This window comes from Oryzias latipes, chromosome 16, assembly GCF_002234675.1.
Source record: "Oryzias latipes chromosome 16, ASM223467v1".
NCBI lineage: Eukaryota > Metazoa > Chordata > Actinopteri > Beloniformes > Adrianichthyidae > Oryzias > Oryzias latipes.
The window spans coordinates 19,765,275-19,784,318 of record NC_019874.2 but is presented as its reverse complement, the minus strand read 5'-3'; the positions used below and the strand labels follow the sequence as shown (position 1 = coordinate 19,784,318).

The following is a 19,044-nucleotide window of genomic DNA, read 5'->3' as shown; positions in this document are numbered from 1 at the left end:
ATTTGATGAAGGAATACATACTGTATATTGCAAAAATTAATAGTAAATCATAAATTCACTATATAGGTAGTATTTTAACTCATAATTGAAAACACATTTTATTTTGCCACTAATGTAAAAAAAGCAAACATTTTAATATCTTTGGATCCACAGCTGAACAAGTCAGATTTGAATTTTTTTATATTTTTTACTGATATGGATGTTTGCACATGCATGCAAACAATGTCACGTAGAAGAAGATACTGCATACAAAAAGGGAGTCTGGTCATTGATTAAAAAAAAGTGTTTCAGTTTTGCTACAATTTTTCCAAACAAACACAGTCAAAGCTTAGAGAGCGAAGTGCTTTTATTATTAATATTATTTTTCGAAACATTTTAGAGAAATTGAATGCATAGATAGGCTTTTGTGTTGTTTTCAAATAAATGTATAGGGCTACACCATCTTGAAATTGCTGCATTCTCCATTTATTTTATTTGTATTTTGCACAAGCTCTGTTTTATGAAAACATGGTAAACATATAAAATCAAAAATATAAAATCGTATGTGTGCATGTGTGCTGTCGCTACTTCACAAGAGACAAGAACTTCTATTTAGAAAAAAAAAGAAACAAAAGACAGCAGTCTGTAAATATGTCTGTTATTGGTTTTTTTTCTATAAACTTCGTGCAATACAGTGTTTATCACACATTTAGATAAACCATAATTGTCTAGATATATCTATTCTCAACTACATACTATTCATATTGCCCACATGAATGCTATCTGTGCGCATTTTTCTCACATTTTTCCTTTTTCTGAAATGAAAGAAAAAAAAAACAAATTATAGAATCTGGAAGCATCTGGTCATTATTAGGTTTCATCATCTTAACATGTAGCAGGTGTTTCAGAGGTTTCTACCCTGAAGCTGCAGCTGCTTGAGGCAGTTTAGACAAGAAAGGGGGTGTGTGTCGGGGGGGGGGGGGGTGACTTACATGTGTTTACATTCTCAAACATTTTAGAGTCAGCAGTTATAGTTGTGGGGGGGCACAGTGAAAAGAATCTTGGAGCAGACTTAAGGATCCGCTCTGATAAGATTGCATGATAAGGAGGAGGAAACTTTGATCCCGTAGAGGGGAGGGGCCACAAATGGCTGGAGGATGCTGGTGGATGAAACCAACCAATGGGAGCTGGAAGTTGGGGCTACGATCACAACACAGCAGTCAAACCTGCTCCGAATAGTGCATCGATAAAAAACTGACATGAATTTGTAAATTACAATGTACACAAATTTTTTTTTCTTTTCTCAAACCCTCCCACTCACATAAACAGTTTTTTTTTGCAGTTGAAAAATTAAAAACAATGGTTTGCATGTGTCACTTTGGGACGTCTGATACAAAAAAAATGATTGGATCTTTTGATGCTCAGGCAGCTGCTTTCGCCAGCTTCTGTACAAATGTGTTTTAGTCTCATTTTTTTTTTTTGATTCTTCAAATCAGAGATTTCTCTTAATGCCCAAGAACTAACATCTTCAACACGACTAAAGCTACAAGTACTACTGGTAACACTGAGTAGAATGGAAAGAAGACTAACAGAGGCCCATAGAAAACTCTGATTCTTACTTACAATGAGTCGGTCAGTGGTCTCAGTCACTCACATTATTGTTGCATTTCTTTTAGCATTAATATTGGAAGACAATATTCACATCTACGTTCAGATCATAAATGAAAATTCTATCATATTGGGAGTTAAAAAAATAACACTAGTTCTCATTCTCCCACATTTTGTGCACACTCATGCTTTGACACTTTGACACAGTTACACACAGCTCACTGTACACTCCAGTGGCTCTGCATGGAAGAATTCACAGTAAAATTTATTGATTTTCAAAATAAGAGTGAAATTAAAAATAAAGCAAAAGTAAGATTTCATTCCAAACTCGTGTTGGCAAATACGGGTAGCTTGTAATAACCCCAAGAATAATCGCAACAACAATTTGACATTGATGATAATCTGGTTAAACTTGTGGTAACGTAGAATGGAAATTAGGTGAAAAGTTGCTACAGTAGCCCATCGTTAATTGCATTTGATCATTAACAAAATAAATCATTTCTAACACATTGAAATATCAAAATAGTTTTATTGTGAGAGTTCATTGTTGTTGTTATTATCGCTCAGTTATTACTTTTCTTTTTGTTCTCAGTGAGATTGAGTGGACTATTTAACAGTGAACTTGAAGGGAGAAGTTTCACCTTTGTCTATGTTTCTGTCTGATCCACACAACTGGTCTTTTTTCTTTCTGACTTTCTTAACTACCAATATCCCTTCCATTCGTTCTTCCTCATTTTGCTCTACACAGGTGTTGTTTTTCTGTTGAGGGTGTTAGAATTGCTTTCCCTGTCTCCCTTCAGCCTGTCCAGAGTCCCCATCCCTCGCTCCCTGTCGATTGTGGATGAGGTGAAAGGTGGGGGGCCGGAGCCTACTGAGTTGCCCATGGGAGCGTTGGAGTTGGAGGAATTGGACGGGTTGTGGGTCTTCAGTGAGGGCAGAGTACCACTCATCATCACTCCCCCTCCAGTCCCATCCTTTGGGAAGCAGTTGTGGAGCTGATAGAGAGTGGCCCTATCCACAGTTCCGTACATGGGTGGCAACCCCCCCAGTTTGGGGTCGCGGGACAGCGTGTAGAGGGAGATGTCGCCTCCAGCCAGGGCAGTGTGAGAGCGAGAGTGGGGGTTAGGCAAGGTAGACACTGAGATGGGGCCCTGCGAAAGAAGTGCCGAGGGGGGGAGGCCAAAGTTCTTCCCCCCGACTCCCCCTACAGGTGACGGGTCTCGAGAGCGCGAGGGGTCAGTGGAGCGTGAGGAGGAGCGAGAGCGGCGGCGGAAGCGGTAGCTGGGGAGACGGAGCATGGCGTGTGTGGTGCTTTTAAAAATGTCGGTGCGTGAGCGGCAGCGGAGCTCCTTATTTTTCTCGATGTAGATATTAACTGCCAGAACCCCCACCATTTCAGCCATGATGAAGGACAGGCCTCCAAAGTAAAACGACCAGCCATAGGAGTACTGCCATTTTTTATCCTCATCCTTTTTAGGTGAAATGTCCCCCAGAGCAGCTGAGATGTAGACGATCACACCAATGATGTTACTTAGACCTGTGGGGTTACAGAGTTTTTAATAAATGTTTAGAAATCGAGAGCATCATCTAACACACGTGCATATAAACTTGCAAGTACTTGAACATGTAACATTTTTGTTACCTGCAGCAACAAAGAGAATCCCTGCTCCCAGGATGATGTTCCTTTTGCTTTTATAGAAACGACTAGCAGCAATGCAAACTCCTCCCATCAACAGCAGGATGGCACTAAGGATCGGGAAGATGTTGGAAGCCCTGACAACCCCTAAATAGATCAAAGATTACAAAAAAATTTAAGAAAAAAAACACAACAATGATTTTTTGCATATCATCAGAGTAACATGAAATAGTTGAGGACAAACTGAAGTTTTTATAGTGTTAAACAAAATTTAAACTAGTCTTACTTTTCACTTTAATATCAAAGAAGGAACCAAGATTTAAAGACCAACTCTGATGAAAATTGTGTTTTTGGTGTCTTTATCATGTTCTTGTCGCATTTATCTGATGATGGAGGACAAATATAACGAAAATTAAGCTTAAAATGACAAACCTGAATATTTCTTTATTCAAATCATTTAAAAAATACAGTTTGAAATATCGCTTATTTAGTCCATGCCAATGGTCCTGCCCACAACTCAGAGGTAAATTTCCAATGAACTACTGCTGCAGAAACCATGTCCTAGAACACAATATAAATTTTCTGAATTTAATCATAGTCAAAAGACAAATGGAAACGCTATTAGAGATAGCTCAAAAGATAATCGGAGTGGGTTTTTAAGGAAAGATTTGAATGAAAACATTAACATTTTTTATTTTAGATAATGTAATATGAAAGGAACATTTGTGTGTGCGTGTGTGTGTGTTAGAAAGTTGAATACTATCCTTTGTGTTGTGTCTGGGTCAAATCGACTCAATTGTCATATAAAGAAAGTGATTGTGTTAAGTTATGCAATTGTTTTTTTTTCTCTTAAAACTTTTTTTTACAAACATCTGTAGAGACATGACATGGCATTCCAGTCACAGGTTTGCTTTTTCTATTACCAATCTTTAGGTTTGAGAAAAGAAGGGTCAGTGTGACCCAAATATCACACAAAGGTGCAAGGCAAACAATTATTTTTTGGGTAGACTGCTCTGGTTTGCTTGGCTATAAAAACACATTAGGGTATACTTATGAACAAATAAAGATAAAATAAATTAAACATTTTTCTCTGTATTAGTTGAATTTGGGTCTATTTGACCTAAATACTACGTAAGGGTTAAATTATTCTATTTTTTGCAATACCAGTCTCATCTTGAGCACAAAGCAGAGCAACAAGCGGCACTGCTGTGAGAGAAGCAAAAATAATGCTTTTCAGAAAATAGACACAGAATATTTGTTAATAAAATGAATCACTAATTTTCAGGTACACATTTGAATCATACTGTTCCCTCGTGACCTTCAAGGCTTTAATGAGCCTTGCCAAGCACACACACGTGCACAATTGCACAAGCAAACACAAACACGTAATAACACTCCTCCCATCTAGGACAACTAGTCCACAGGAGATAAAATGCCACCTAAATGCCATCAAAATGCCTCTGCACTATTGTAAACAGAGGACAGGCTTTCCACATGCACACGCTCACATGTAGCATATCACAGAGGAGAAAGGCATCACTGCAGGAAAATGACTGGGAACTGGGGCAGCCCATCTCTCATGACTTTCTCCAAACTGTCATGTTTGCTTCTGAGTGAAACTGTTTTCTGAGGGATGAACATTTAGAAAAAAAATTGCTTTAAAACCTTGTAAACTTTTATGTTACTCTATTCTGGAGCGTTTTCTCAACTGTCTGTACTGTCTTGTCTTGAGTTTGGACTTACGTAGGACATACTCTGCACCGTCGTGGTCAAAGTCTGCATCTTCTGGGAAGTGGTTAATTTGAGAGCAGACTCCTCTCTTCACTCCTGAGAAAAACGATAAGAAACAAGGTTACCATAAAATTAAAGGCTTTGAAATCATCAGTTTTTGTAAACATCACACACGCAGATATTAAGAACAACATGTCCAAGAGGGGTAAGTGTTAGTACAAACACACACAAATCCACAGACGCAGGAGGACAGATAACGACCCGCCAGTGTCTTGCATGTAGACAGACAGATGTATGGAGGGACGCATGGTGATAACAGCACAACACTGATACTGATGGATGGGTTGTGAGGTGGAATGAGGAAACAGACGGAGCGAGAAATGAACAGATGAGGGGGTGAGCTTTTTTCTGTTTTTACAGCCCTCACAATTCCACAAGATAATCTGTAAAAGAACAGATGGGGACACAAAGCAAGGAGACACGAGTTAAGTCACAGTGATGGGTGTTCTCTGCAGACATTGTCCTAAGAAAGGTTCAGCTTTAAGGTATTTTGGGAGTTATTAATTGTATGAAAATGCAACAACAGTGAGGAGCAAGATCACGTCACCCGATAAAAAGGACCAATCATATGAGGCGATAACGCCCTGTAGAATATATTGCTATCATTGCTTATCTCTGCATTTGCACCAGCATAAGCCTGCGGCCATGGCCATCCTGAAGTAAAAACTAAACAGCAAATAGTTTTTCTCTGCAGATTTTATCAATCTGAAGTTGGATTTGTCCCTCTTTTTGCTCCAGTCATGATACTCTGTGAGGCACAATGAGGCAACAGGTATTCAGTGCATCTTGTCTCCCAGCTGCAGAGACCTTGTTTTGTGAAAGCATAAAAAAATGCAACATTTTCTTTCTGACTGCAGATTCTGTAAATTATTTCAAAATACATTTTGACTCTGCTCCTTGGCACAAGACAAATTAAAACCATTCTTTCACACATCCAAGCTCTAAATGTTTTACATGTCCATGAAAAAAAGCCTTAAGTGGACACATATAGATCATGAAATAGTCATATCACACAAGAACAAGAAATACAACCCAATGTATCAGTGAAACACAACATGAAAAACGCTGTATCTACGACAAAGACCGCCTGATAGAGCATCACAGCACAACAGAAATTTAGCACTTTCCTTATTCCAAGTAAACACATATAAATAGATCATTGACCCACTAAATATTTAAAAACAAGTTCACAAGTTTGTACAACGTCTGACCAAAATAGCATGAGAGAAACAAAAAAGAATTGGGAACAGCTGCAACACTGCAAACGCCTTCATCTGTGGATCTGCAGAAGGGATAAAAGGACAGGACACATCTCCATTCCCAGCATAATGTGCCACCCACTCACAGGCATAAATCTTTTAGAGCAAGCAAGTCGTGCATTTTCAACCTCAGATCCACCTCAGTGCTTTGCTGCACAGCCACAGCGCATCCGTCTTGGCTTAAATACGCCACAGAAATAAAGGATACTTGACCTCTAAACCATTCCAGCAAATGAATAATCAAATAACTAAATAACAGTGTGGCTCAGCAAACTCTGCCACAGAGGTGTTAAGGAAGCACTGAAATGCAACCAGAAGGGAGTAAGAGCTGGGGTAGGAGAAAACGAAGAGGGGGACTACAGAAGGAAAGGAGTGGGGGTGCACTGCAGAAAAGCTGCAAGGTTTGGAGCTTATCTTTAATTAGCTGCTTTGCTATCAAGAAGCTTAGCAATGAGGACAAATTAGCTTTGTACAATGACCAAGCCCATGAGGGGTTGGGACGGCTTTATGATGAGAGCCAAGAGGTTTTCCTGGAGACAGAAACTGTTCAAATTCCGTTTGGGGGTGGGGGGTGGGAAGGCACACATCTCTAACCCCGCTGCCCCTTTAGCTGGAACTGCTTCACTGTTAACTATTCCAGCCTTCACTTTGAGTGTCAGCCAGCCAGTCTAATGCATAATGAATTAGCAGCTTGTGTTGCGGTAACAAGCTGAAGATTGCGAGATTGTTGCTGTCAGTTTTTGCTACTTCCTCCACTTGAGATGAGAAGCTGAGGGGAGAAAATATTTTTTTGTTCAGTAGATGACTTTTCTAAATGTAACTGAGCACAATGATCGATGTTTTGTTTTAAATTTGATCTTCAGATAGCGTGAAATTAAAAGGCGTTTGTCTCCGTTTTGTGGTCTAACAAGCACAAACTGAAAGTAAATATGGTCATTCCTAATAGCGATGCTTCACTTTGAGATAAAAATGAAAAAAAAAGGCCTTTACACTAAAATATATATATTGGATAAGAAATGTGTATTGAACTCATCTCCAGTGAGGAGAGAAAAAAGTGGGTTGTGAGCTTGACTCTGTGCTAATATGGTTTTGTTTCCATTTGATGAAGAACAACATTAAAAAAATGTATAGCATTCTGTGAGGTTTTAGAGCCTTGGAAACTCTCATGAGTGTGTTCGTGTTATGTATCAACAGTAAAACTTTCAAGGCTGACTTTACGGCACAGAAGTGAATCTAAAAATCTTTCAGGTTGTGCTGCAAAGAGAACATTAAATTAGGTAAAGAGACAGATGTTTTCCAGCAGAAAGTGTTGCTGTCAGCGTAGAGGGGTTTAGATAGACCTCCTCAAATCACTGAATGACAGAATGCAAAACTCTTCCTAAGGAAGAATTTTTTGAAGTGGAGAAAATTCCTCAAAATTACAGATAAAAGGCTATTTTCTATTCAACTGAGTTCTTGCGAGAACAATTCCATTTTACATTTCTTTCTCAGACTTATGTTTATGGGTTTACATGCATGATTATCTATAAATGAAGCCACCCCTACTGAAAACTAACTTTCCCTCAATTTTACAAAGTGTTTGTTCTTTTTTTTAAACAATGTCGTACATTTAAAAAACAGATTTTGAGCCTCAATCCTGTTTTTGTCATCCTTTCAGCTGTGAGACTATCTGAGGAGAAAGATAAACACTAGCTTAGGAAAATCCCCTCTAAAAAACAGTACATGATGTTTTTTGTGCAAAGTCAACTTGTTATAAAGTCTGCAGAGAGAAAGCATACCAAACAAAACAAAATTTTATGGTTTTCCTGTTCATTCTGATGGATTTCACCTTTCTATCCCGGTCTAAGAGTTTTTCTAAACTGCCAAAGTTGGCCTATATTGATGATGCAAGCAATGATTTGTAGAGCAATATTGTTTGAATTTATTAAAGTCATTCGTTTTTGTTCGATTATTGTTAAAGTCTTCCCAGTGGTCTTTTAATTATGTATATGCTGTTTTTAGACAAAATCCCCAAATCTGTGTCATTTCCTAGGACATAGTTTCTGCAGAGCGGCAGTATTTCATAATAAATTTGCCACTGAGTTGTGGACAGGACAGTTGGTGTGGAGCAACCTCACTTTCCCGTTGTCCTGAGAGCTGAGCTGTTTATGCCGCTAGCTTACAGCCCCTCACACGCCCAACCTAGCATTACTAGTGCAGCAAAAATGGGAAGCAATATTGGAGCTATGCAGCCATACATTTTTAAATCAGATGCCAGCTTAGACTAGGAACCAGAATTGATCAAACACTGGGCTTGTGGCCCCCGCAGCGTATTTTCTTTGTCACAAATGTATTCTTTTTCGCACGGAATTTTTTCTCTGCTGCTGATTTACAACGATTTGTGTAAAAAAATACTCAGAAATGCGTTTTTGAACCAAATTTTCTAAATATATGCTCATCATTAGAAAAATGCAAGAAGAGCATGTCAAAAACACCAAAAACACAACTTTGATTGGAGTGGGTATTTTTCCCTTTGCACCTACAGCATTTCTTTTACCTTCCAAGCAGCATATTCTCCACAACCCAGAGTGCGTGAGTGCACCAGGATCCTTCTTGTCCTTATTATGGGGATCATCCTGGGTGACGTTCGCTGTGCTGTTGCAGATGAGGGCACGAGAATACAGCCAGTAGTCCGTCCCTATTGCCACCGTCATCAGGCCGAAGGCTGCGAAAGCCCCCACGCTGGTGAGAAGGATCTGGATCCCCTTCTCACACACCATGCCTTGAAGAAAGAACAAAGTGAATGCGAGTGAGAAGACAAACAAAGGTGAAGAGGATAAAAGGATTTCCATACGAAGGCAGGTATTGGTTTTCTATACTTAACGCAGTGCAGTGTAGTTCAAAAAAAGTTTGGGAACATAGAGCTGAGATGATGAGGTGAAAGGGTGAGTGTGGGCCAGAAGGAAAAGAGGTGTAAAGGTGCTTGGGTAGCTCTGTTATGTGTCCTTGGAGAAAAGTTTGGTGACTGCTGACTTTGCTTAATCAGACAGAATTGATGTTAAGCACAGCAGCCTCGGTAAACTCCATATTCATGACTCTGACATTGTTCTCTGCCTCGCAATCAGCAGGGCTAGAGGCGAATACACAAACACATGCACAACAGATTACACATGCGATTCCGAACACCAGTCTTCAGTGAGGAGACGTGAGACTGCAGCGCTGATATGCAAACGTCCATGCTGGCTCAAGTACAGAATGCATCACATAACTCACATATAAGATGTCACTCTGACTCATCCAAGTGTGTTTTGTAAGACTGGCTCAAACCAATGCAATAATCTCTGTAGTTTCTTTTTTTTTTTAACTATCTTAGATGCCAATAAATCAATAATGCCAACTTGATTTGGAAACTGGTCACTTAAAGAAAGCTTCTAACTGAAACTTACCTGACGGCGAGTTTCTATCCTTCGACTCAATTTTGAAAGCTTTCTTTTCCTCGTCAGTGAAGAATCTGCTGTCCCCTCAATCCGGACAGCATCCATCGACTGTTTTCACCCCGCTCTGCACTCCCCTTCTTGCGCTTATGTTCCTTCTTGTGACTTTGTCTCTTTTCTACGTCTTTCTGGAAGGTTGGAGCTCCTTGGCGTTGTGGACAGACGTCCTGCTATTGGTCTGTCTGCTGTTCGATTAACCCTGCTAAACAAAACCCATGCTTCCTGCTCCTTTGCGTCTGTTGCTGCAACACAAAGAAAAGACAAAAATAATAATTACACTGTGCAATTATATTATTTGGTTGAACAAAAAAAAATTGTTGAGAATTTTTTAGGGAACAAACTTTTTGAGTCTTATGCTAGAATTGTCCTTTGTAATATTTTTTTGTGTTTTTGAATGGACTGTGTTTAATCTGAATAAATTATCTGAGGTTTTCCAATATTGAATGTAGAAATAAAGTCAAAGTTTTAAAAATAGGAAGCAATGTGTTTTCTCTTTTTTCAGTGTGTAGCTCTATTAGTGGTGTTCCTCTTTAAAAAGTATGTAAATATTAATATATAATATCTATCTATCTATCTATCTATCTATCTATCTATCTATCTATCTATCTATCTATCTATCTATCTATCTATCTATCTATCTATCTATCTATCTATCTATCTATCTATCTATCTATCTATCTATCTATCTATCTATCTATCTATCTATCTATCTATCTATCTATCTATCTATCTATCTATCTATATCTATTTATAATGTGTAAATATTTCCTTAAATTATTCATTTAGCATTAACATGGAACATACATTTACTTTTGTTATGTGCCTTTTAAGAAATAAAATAAAAAAATATGACCAGCCAAAATAAAACTACGGTAATACATTTTTGTGTATATGTTAACATTGCTGCAAACCCAAAAAAGAAAGAAAGGAAAGAAACAAAAAACAAATGAAGAAGAATAAAACACTAACATAACAATAATGTCATAAAACCTGCCATTGTAACAAATATTGCATAAAATCTTCCACGCTTTTAAATTATGGTTTTGTATTTGCTTCTTCGATACTCAAGTTACAAGACTCAATGAGCCGTAACTATTTACAGAATGTAAGGACCACTTTCTTTAAATCCTAATTCCTATAGGAAAAACATTTTTAGGTATAATTTGCAAAGTGCCTTGTTGGAAATTTTTAAAACACATGATCTAACAATTATTTGACTAAAATAAGCATCAGTGGTGGGAAATGAGGTGGAAATGACAGAGTGAATTTTAAAACAACACACTTTAGACCATAAAATTACATGATGTAGTGAAGTGCAGGATGTTTTTCAGCTTAAGCTTTTGCCACAGAGCCGTTGAGGTGGGTTAAGCCAAAAAAAAAAAAATAAAATAAATCCTTCTTGAGGGAATATGTCCATGTCGACAAAGTCATAAATTGCATACACTTGGTTGCAAAAATCTCTATTTCTCATCAAACAGGATATAATGCCTGTTTAAAGGAGTTCAGCTTTGCTGCTAGGAGGGTGCAGGCACAAGATGACTCAAACTGCTGTTTTTCATTGTTATATTTAAATCACATTAAAAGATGAGTTACTTCTGAAAGAATAAAAAAAGAGAATAAAAAACGGTTACTAAATGACTATAGGGCTGCTTGTAGGGTTCACATTTATTTTTTTCTGTTGAACTGATGCCTGAACAGTGAGGAAATAGCCTCCCCTGGTTAAGCTTTAAGGGATGAGGATAAGCGCAGTAACAGTTCACACTTCGTCAATAATTTCTACGCCATTGCAGCACTTCATGGGTTTATTCTGCACTCATTTAAATAGCTACCCTTGGTTCAATGATAAAACAAAAAAAAACTATGGAGAGCTTTCTGTAAAAGCAAATTTTAAGGTAAAGGAATTAATTTAGTAACAATTTAATAGTAAACCAAAACAAAATCTAAAAAGTTTAAATTTCCATCACATTTTCTCTAATTTTAGTGCTAGGTTGCTCGCACATGAAAATGATGCGGGAAAAACCAGAAGATACTTAAAACACATGAAAGCAGCACATTTTGTAATGTAAGACTGTGTTTTTCCTTTATATAAAAAAGGGTTTTATGTGCTTGCTCCCATTTGATTTATTTTTTTCCACTGGATAAAATGTAAAAATGTGTCAACAGCAATGACAGATGAAATGTTTACTGATAATGTTTTTATTAAGTTTGCAAATACGGACGGAGCTGTGAAGCTGTGAAGATAGGATAAACTCTGGATTAATCTTCGTTTGTCCTGGTCAGTGACAGAATGGAGCACGCCACTCATCATCCCAGGCTAAAAACAGCGCAGTAGACATGCAGAGGCCTTGAGATGTGAGGATCTGTCCATTAGCTTTATTTGGGTGGTAGGTGCAAGCTGGTACTTCAGAGGATTTTTCAGATGCTCGGTGTGACATCACATCGTGGAAATGCACGCACGGGGTACAGCTGTATTAAAAATAGATTGCAAAGAAATGGGATTGAAAAAAAAAAGCGTAGCTTTCTGATGAGCTAAAGCTGAAATAGTGACAACCCTGAGTTATCAGTTAGCTGTTTTTCTAAACGAAGTGCTGTTTTCTCAAACCTTTTTTCTCTTTATACATCATCTGAATAAAGAATGAAAAAAAATATTTAACCCTTGTGCTATCCTATGGGGTCAAGATGACCATTGACGTGTTATTCCTACCATGACAAAGGTGGATAAAGGTGGAGAGGATTTCATGCAATCCATGGAAACCAGTGAAGATCACAAATCATTAAAGAAAAAAGTTCAGTGCACTGTCTTGTGGGGTCTAGATGACCTCACTCCCAATGTCAAAGTGCCAAGGATAGCACAAGGGATAAAGACAAGCCCTCTATTTCAGCCTGCTTTCACACAGGGATCGTCCCGAGGAGTTAGTTGAAAATTCCAGCATTTCTAACAGCTGCTCACCTGACCTTCCCTCAGGCAGCACCCTTCAACTTTTTTTCAGAATCACACTTTGGACAGTGTTCACATGGGGTGTATGTTGTTTTCTCCCAACAGGTCCTACTTGTAGCACACAGTCCATTTTACGCCAGGGAACATCTGACCCCAAAGTATGTTGGTTTGGTTGCTTTGATTGCTCTTGTTCTGCTCTTGGGCATGGTATGCTTGCTCTTTTTGCAGAGGTGTGCCACGGCAATTTTTTCCTGGACTTAACAGTATAGTTTTATTGTGAGTGTGACTTGCCACACAGTGCATAAGGATTTTAAATGTGCAATGATGCAGTGATACTCAGGATCTATAATGGCCTAAAAAAGAAGGCAAAACAATAAGACCACGAGACCATCTGGGGTGACAGAAAACAAAAACTTCGCAACAAAAGCATCAATCTGTTCTGGAGCTGAATCTGCGTGACTCGACAAAAACAAATAGTTGTGTTGATGATGCTGATTAACAGTCTTGAAGCTGACGGACGGAGGGAACCAGTGTACATGATAGCTGTGTCCAAGAATGGAATAAGAGTATTTTTGAGTGAAAGCAAACCAAACCCCTAATCTGTTTTTGGCTCAGGTAGTCAAAGCAATACAGAATTCATACCGATTTCTCCAACTTATTACAGAAATGACAAAATGCATAGGTTAAAAAAAACAAAAAAACAAAAACAAAAAACACTTTAATCAATTAGTTAAATAATTAAAGTGATCGTTAACTAAAAACATGTTGAGCTTGATTCATTGCTTGAAAAGGAGTGGGAAGAAGCGAGCTTATATAACCTCACCCCTACTGAGTACTGAGCTAATTCATTTAATAGTTTTACCTAGTTTTCGTAATCTGGTTCTGATTAGATAGATTCTTTTCAAGTAACAAAATCCAGTGGCTATTAATGATTGATTATCTTCAGAAAACATTCATTCATGATTTCAATAAACAGTAACGGTAACCGTTATGTAATAATCATTGATTATCATAGAACACATTATCATATTAAGTAAAGAATAAAGAAAATCAATAGCTTATTGATTGTAATGAAAACATTGCAGTAATAATTAGTTGCTTATTACACAATGTGATACTCATTGGTTGCAATTTAAAGAACTTAGATTATTTCACCACAATCTATGTATTTGGAATTATTCAAAGACCTGTTGATCCTTAACTCCTCTTATCTTTATGTCATGAAATCAGTTTCTTTATACATTTTCTTGAATATTTGGATATTTGAACATTGTTTGACCTCATTATTTAACACGTTCCAAAGTTTAGTGCCACACACAGACACACAGAAACTTTTCTTTGTGGTTCTTATCAATTTGATATTAAAGTTCCTATCCCCTCAGTTTGTAGCCTCTTTCATTTTCTAAGAACTGTTTTTAGATATGGAATGGGAATGATTGACATCATTCCTCACTGGTTATTATAACCCAAATAAAAAGAGCTTTTCATCTAAACTTTTATGAAGAGTAAGGAAGACCCTATCAAAATCCAAATGAAGATTGTTACTATTGGATGGTAATTTCAGGGAGGGCTTAACATCACAGCCAGATGTTTGGGATTTCTTATACATTTTTTGAGTGGTGGGAACAATTTAACTTATAAATTTGATCACAAAATACACGTTTTTTTTGTTTGTCAACTGTTAATTTCAGGTTCCATGTTTTTCAATTTTGCCAGGGAGTACATAGACAGGAATTAAGTCAAAGATGGTGGTATAGGAGAGAATGACTCCAGAGCATGTGCACTGCATCTAGTCGGAATAAGAGGAGCAAGAGGGGGAGGCAGAGAGGACAAAACCCGACGTTGTTACCATAGCAACATTGAATTCAGAAGTCTGGATCAGCATAGTGTAAGACTGGGAGGAGGAGAAGGGCAGGCAAGAGATAAAGAGCAAGAGAGTCAGAGAAGGGAGAACAGATGGGGAAGAAAGTCAGAAATGAAGGGGATAATTCAAATCACCAACAGCACTTGACTTTGAAAGCCAGGCAGAGTCCAGAGCACTGAAGCTCCATCAATAGATATATGTGTGTGTGACAACTCCAAACCAAACGCTACAGAGCACAAACTCATGAGTGCATTTAAATTGAGAATCGGTTTCTTCAAGGGAAACGGAAAAGTAGCACACAACATTCCACAAACAGTATTTAGGAGACAGAATGCAGTTCAGTCAAGTCTGTTAATATTTGATGATGCAATATGGCACTGTGATCAAAATAGGTTAGATCCTGTTTGCATTGTAAGACCCAAAGCAGAGCTGCTGTAGAGACAGAAGGAGAGCTGGTTTGGAGTGTGTGTGTGTGTGTCTCTCTCAAGTTCCTCTGAGGATGGGTCTAGTCCAATCTGACTGAGTCCTAGTAATGTTGCACTCAGCTCTCTTCCAATAGACAGCACTATATCGCTGCAGTCAAAGTCCCTGTTATGTAAACCATCAAATGACACCACTGCAGTTCCAACAGCTTATCACATTGATATACACATCTGAGCGCAAATGACTAAAAGTCACGGTCTACGTGTGTGTTGTGCATGACCTTCTAACCCCATCAACATATTCCTCCTCCCTGAGGAAGATGAAAGAAATGACACCCCTGTCTCCAAGGTCTACAAATGCTGAAGTCAGTGGATGAGTAGACTTTGACTCCTGTGTTTTCAGAATGACCTTATGAATAACCTACTAAGTTATTACCCACGGAAAACTCCCTTGTGTAGGAGATCATAATTGTGTTTTAATTATTGAAAATTCTATTTTCCTCCAATAATTAAGAATGAGGGAAATGACGGGAAAGGGATCAAGGGAGCATGAAAGAGGAGACAAGGAGAGTTTTACAAAATGAGTAACGACTATATGCCTCCATTAAATCACGGGGGTGGGATGCAGCGCTGGCTAAGCTGGAAGGTATTGTAAGAATTTCTTTTGAGCCATCCTAGTTTGGTCTGGCTTTTATTTATGGATCCGTTCTGGCTTCTGTCTAATAAAGTGTTTATCAAAACACGTTTCATTGCACCATGACATATAATTTCACTTTCAGGATCCTAAACTTCCTTGACAAGGAATTAAAAGAAAGAGTAGGGTTCAAAGACTGATTATTAAAATAAAAATGAAACAAAGTTTTTTCACTCATAGACCCATTTCAGTCAGACAACTCTTGCAGTAAGAAATATTTATTTGACATTTTTCCACATTCTTTAAGTTGGCATTCACATATTTTCGTTTGGCATAAGGCTCCGTTCAATTCCATAAAACTTCCATAAAATTCCATAAAATTTCCATAAAACTTTTCGGGTAACAAAACCCCCCTTAACGGAGCCCACAGGTGGAAGCCGGGGAGGAGGGTGGGGCGAAGAATGAGCGCTGAAGGTAAGAAAGAATGAACAACTGCGCACCTGGCTTAAATAGGACGCTGAGCAGGTGAGTTAATTAACTGAACCGCCCTAGACTATTTACCTGTAAAACACTGCAGCGAGTATCTGCCCGAAATACGATAAATCGTCATTTCAGTCAGACAACTCTTGCAGTAAGAAATATTTATTTGACATTTTTCCACATTCTTTAAGTTGGCATTCACATATTTTCGTTTGGCATAAGGCTCCGTTCAATTCCATAAAACTTCCATAAAATTCCATAAAATTTCCATAAAACTTTTCGGGTAACAAAACCCCCAACACTAAAATCATCCAGAAGAAGAGAAAATGTGAATGTATAATCAGTGTGTAATAAAATGGGGTGTGTTTTCGGCAGCATTCCATTTTCATTTCATTTCCCAGTATGACTGCTATGTGTGACCCGGCACCATTGACCGTTTGGGCCGCCCCCGTTCGAGTACAGCGCCACGAAGGGAACATGCTAACTAGTGGATCTACTATGTGTGACCCAGCACCATTGACCGTTGGGCCGCCCCCGTTCGAGTACAGCGCCACGAAGGGAACATGCTATCTAGTGGATTTGCTATGTGTGACCCGGCACCATTGACCGTTGGGCCGCCCCCGTTCGAGTACAGCGCCACGAAGGGGACATGCTATCTAGTGAATCTGCTATGTGTGACCAGGCACCATTGACCGTTGGGCCGCCCCGTTCGAGTACAGCGCCACGAAGGGGACATGCTATCTAGTGGATCTGCTATGTGTGACCCGGCACCATTGACGGTAGGGTCGCTCCCGTTCGTGGAGACCACTAGAGGAACATACTATCTGAAAGAGAGAGGGAAAGAAATAAGAGGAGAGCCAACATAAAATTACTTATACCTGATCTTAGAACGTAAGCTCACTTCCGCAAAACGCTGTGCAGAACTATAATTTAAACCGCCAAAACAACCCGTATGATACACCCCCAACACTAAAATCATCCAGAAGAAGAGAAAATGTGAATGTAAAATCAGTGTGTAATAAAATGGGGTGTGTTTTCGGCAGCATTCCATTTTCATTTCATTTCCCAGTATGACTGCTATGTGTGACCCGGCACCATTGACCGTTTGGGCCGCCCCCTTCTTTCCATTTCTTTTATCCAAGTTCAGTGCTACGAAGGGGACATACTATCTAATGGATCTGCTATGTGTGACCCGGCACCTTTGACCGTTGGGCCGCCCCCTTCTTTTTATTTCTTCCATTCGAGTTCAGTGCCACGAAGGGGACACACTATCTAATGGATCTGCTATGTGTGACCCGGCACCTTTGACCGTAGGGCCGCCCCCATTCGAGTACAGCGCCTCGAAGGGGACACACTATCTGGTGGATCTGCTATGTGTGACCCGGCACCTTTGACCGTTGGGCCGCCCCAATTCGAGTACAGCGCCTCGAAGGGGACACACTACCTAGTGGAACCGCTATGTGTGACCCGGCACCTTTGACCGTTGGGCCGCCCCCGTTCGAGTACAGCGCCTCGAAGGGGACACACTATCTAGTGGAACTGCTATGTGTGACCCGGCACCTTTGACCGTTGGGCCGCCCCCGTTCGAGTACAGCGCCTCGAAGGGGACACACTATCTAGTGGAACTGCTATGTGTGACCCGGCACCTTTGACCGTTGGGCCGCTCCCGTTCGTGAACCACTAGGGGAACATACTATCTGCAAGAGAGAGAGAGAGAGCCAAACAAAGGAAACGAAACAAAACAAAGCAGGGAGCCAACATAAGAATCACTCATACCTAATTTTTTAAGAACATAAATCCACATCCGCAAAACGCTGTGTAGAACTACAATTTGAACCGCCAAGAACAACCCGTATGAAGGCACTACCTAACATCCAATCCAAGCTCCCAAAAGCATGCTAAACATGCTTAAGTACATCCATTATTCGTAGCTTCCATCAAATACTAAGAACGAGCTTAACAGCTATAAATGTTATTTCATTTGGTATACTATTTAACGAGCTTAATCCAACGACAGGACTACGAACGAGCTTAACTGCCATAATGTTTCCCCACTTGGCATACCATAATACGAGCTCAGAACATCCATTTATTCGAAGGTTTCCATCTAAGTATCAAGAACAACCTCAACGCCATATGTCCGAAGCTTAATCGGCGTAATTGCGCTTAGAAACCAAAAAACTTTTGAGCTCCATCGCATACTATAATACACTTTAGAACATCCTAAATTTTTTTTAGGCTTCCACCTGGCTATAATCTTCTTTTAACATCTACAATCAAAGAATTTACATTCATTATGCGGTTGACATTAATTAATTAATTCAGTCAGAAGTGTCATTGGAATGCAGAGGAGGTCCAACGCCCCGTCACTTTCAGTGCAGCAATAGGTACGTCGAGCAGTCATCGTTGCAGCACCAGATCAAGGAATGCATGGGTGACATCATTTCCTGGAAACGGAGAAGCTGATCGGGGCGTAGGGGTTCGCAGGCTCAGGATGCGATGCATAGATAAAAAAACAAAGCAGTATTAGTCTTGACAAGAATATATAAATAACCCAGAAACTGATCAGTTTCAAAATGATTGAGATAAATTAAATAACAGTGCTTTTAAAAAAACAAATATGAGAAAGTGAAATTTAGTAGATAGTTAAGGTAAAGACCCATTGTGGATTTATCGCACCCCAGAAACCACCATAATTACAAATTCCAACAGTGAAATAATAGTGAAATATGACCTGCACGAAATCTTAACACCAATTTTTTATATATTCCAATGATGACAAAAGTAACCTTTGACAGTTTCAGAGGGACGCACCTTCAGGAGGCCATCGAGGAGTAGGAGTAGTAGATGGGAAGAGTAGCCAAGGAGATTTGTAGATGAGGAAGGTCAACATCCCACGTAGCAGAGGATTACAGCTCGGCTGGATTTGATGCCTTGTATATGATATTAATGGTTCTCAA

The 19,044-nt window shown here is 39.2% G+C and overlaps 1 protein-coding gene across 1 annotated transcript in view; it reads right to left on the bottom strand.

Moving 5' to 3' along the window:
* Window positions 1-328: 328 nt before the first annotated feature.
* The window catches only part of LOC101165174 (voltage-dependent calcium channel gamma-4 subunit-like), a 30,686-nt gene continuing 11,970 nt past the window's right edge, over window positions 329-19,044 (bottom strand). Inside the window, exons 2-6 of the mRNA XM_023963966.1 lie at window positions 9,699-9,988; window positions 8,810-9,034; window positions 4,967-5,050; window positions 3,230-3,370; window positions 329-3,124 (exon numbers count right to left, since the gene is read on the bottom strand). Coding sequence (XP_023819734.1) covers window positions 2,328-3,124; window positions 3,230-3,370; window positions 4,967-5,050; window positions 8,810-9,032 — 1,245 coding nt within the window. The 5' untranslated portion in view covers window positions 9,033-9,034; window positions 9,699-9,988 and the 3' untranslated portion in view covers window positions 329-2,327. The remainder of the gene's footprint in view (window positions 3,125-3,229; window positions 3,371-4,966; window positions 5,051-8,809; window positions 9,035-9,698; window positions 9,989-19,044) is intronic.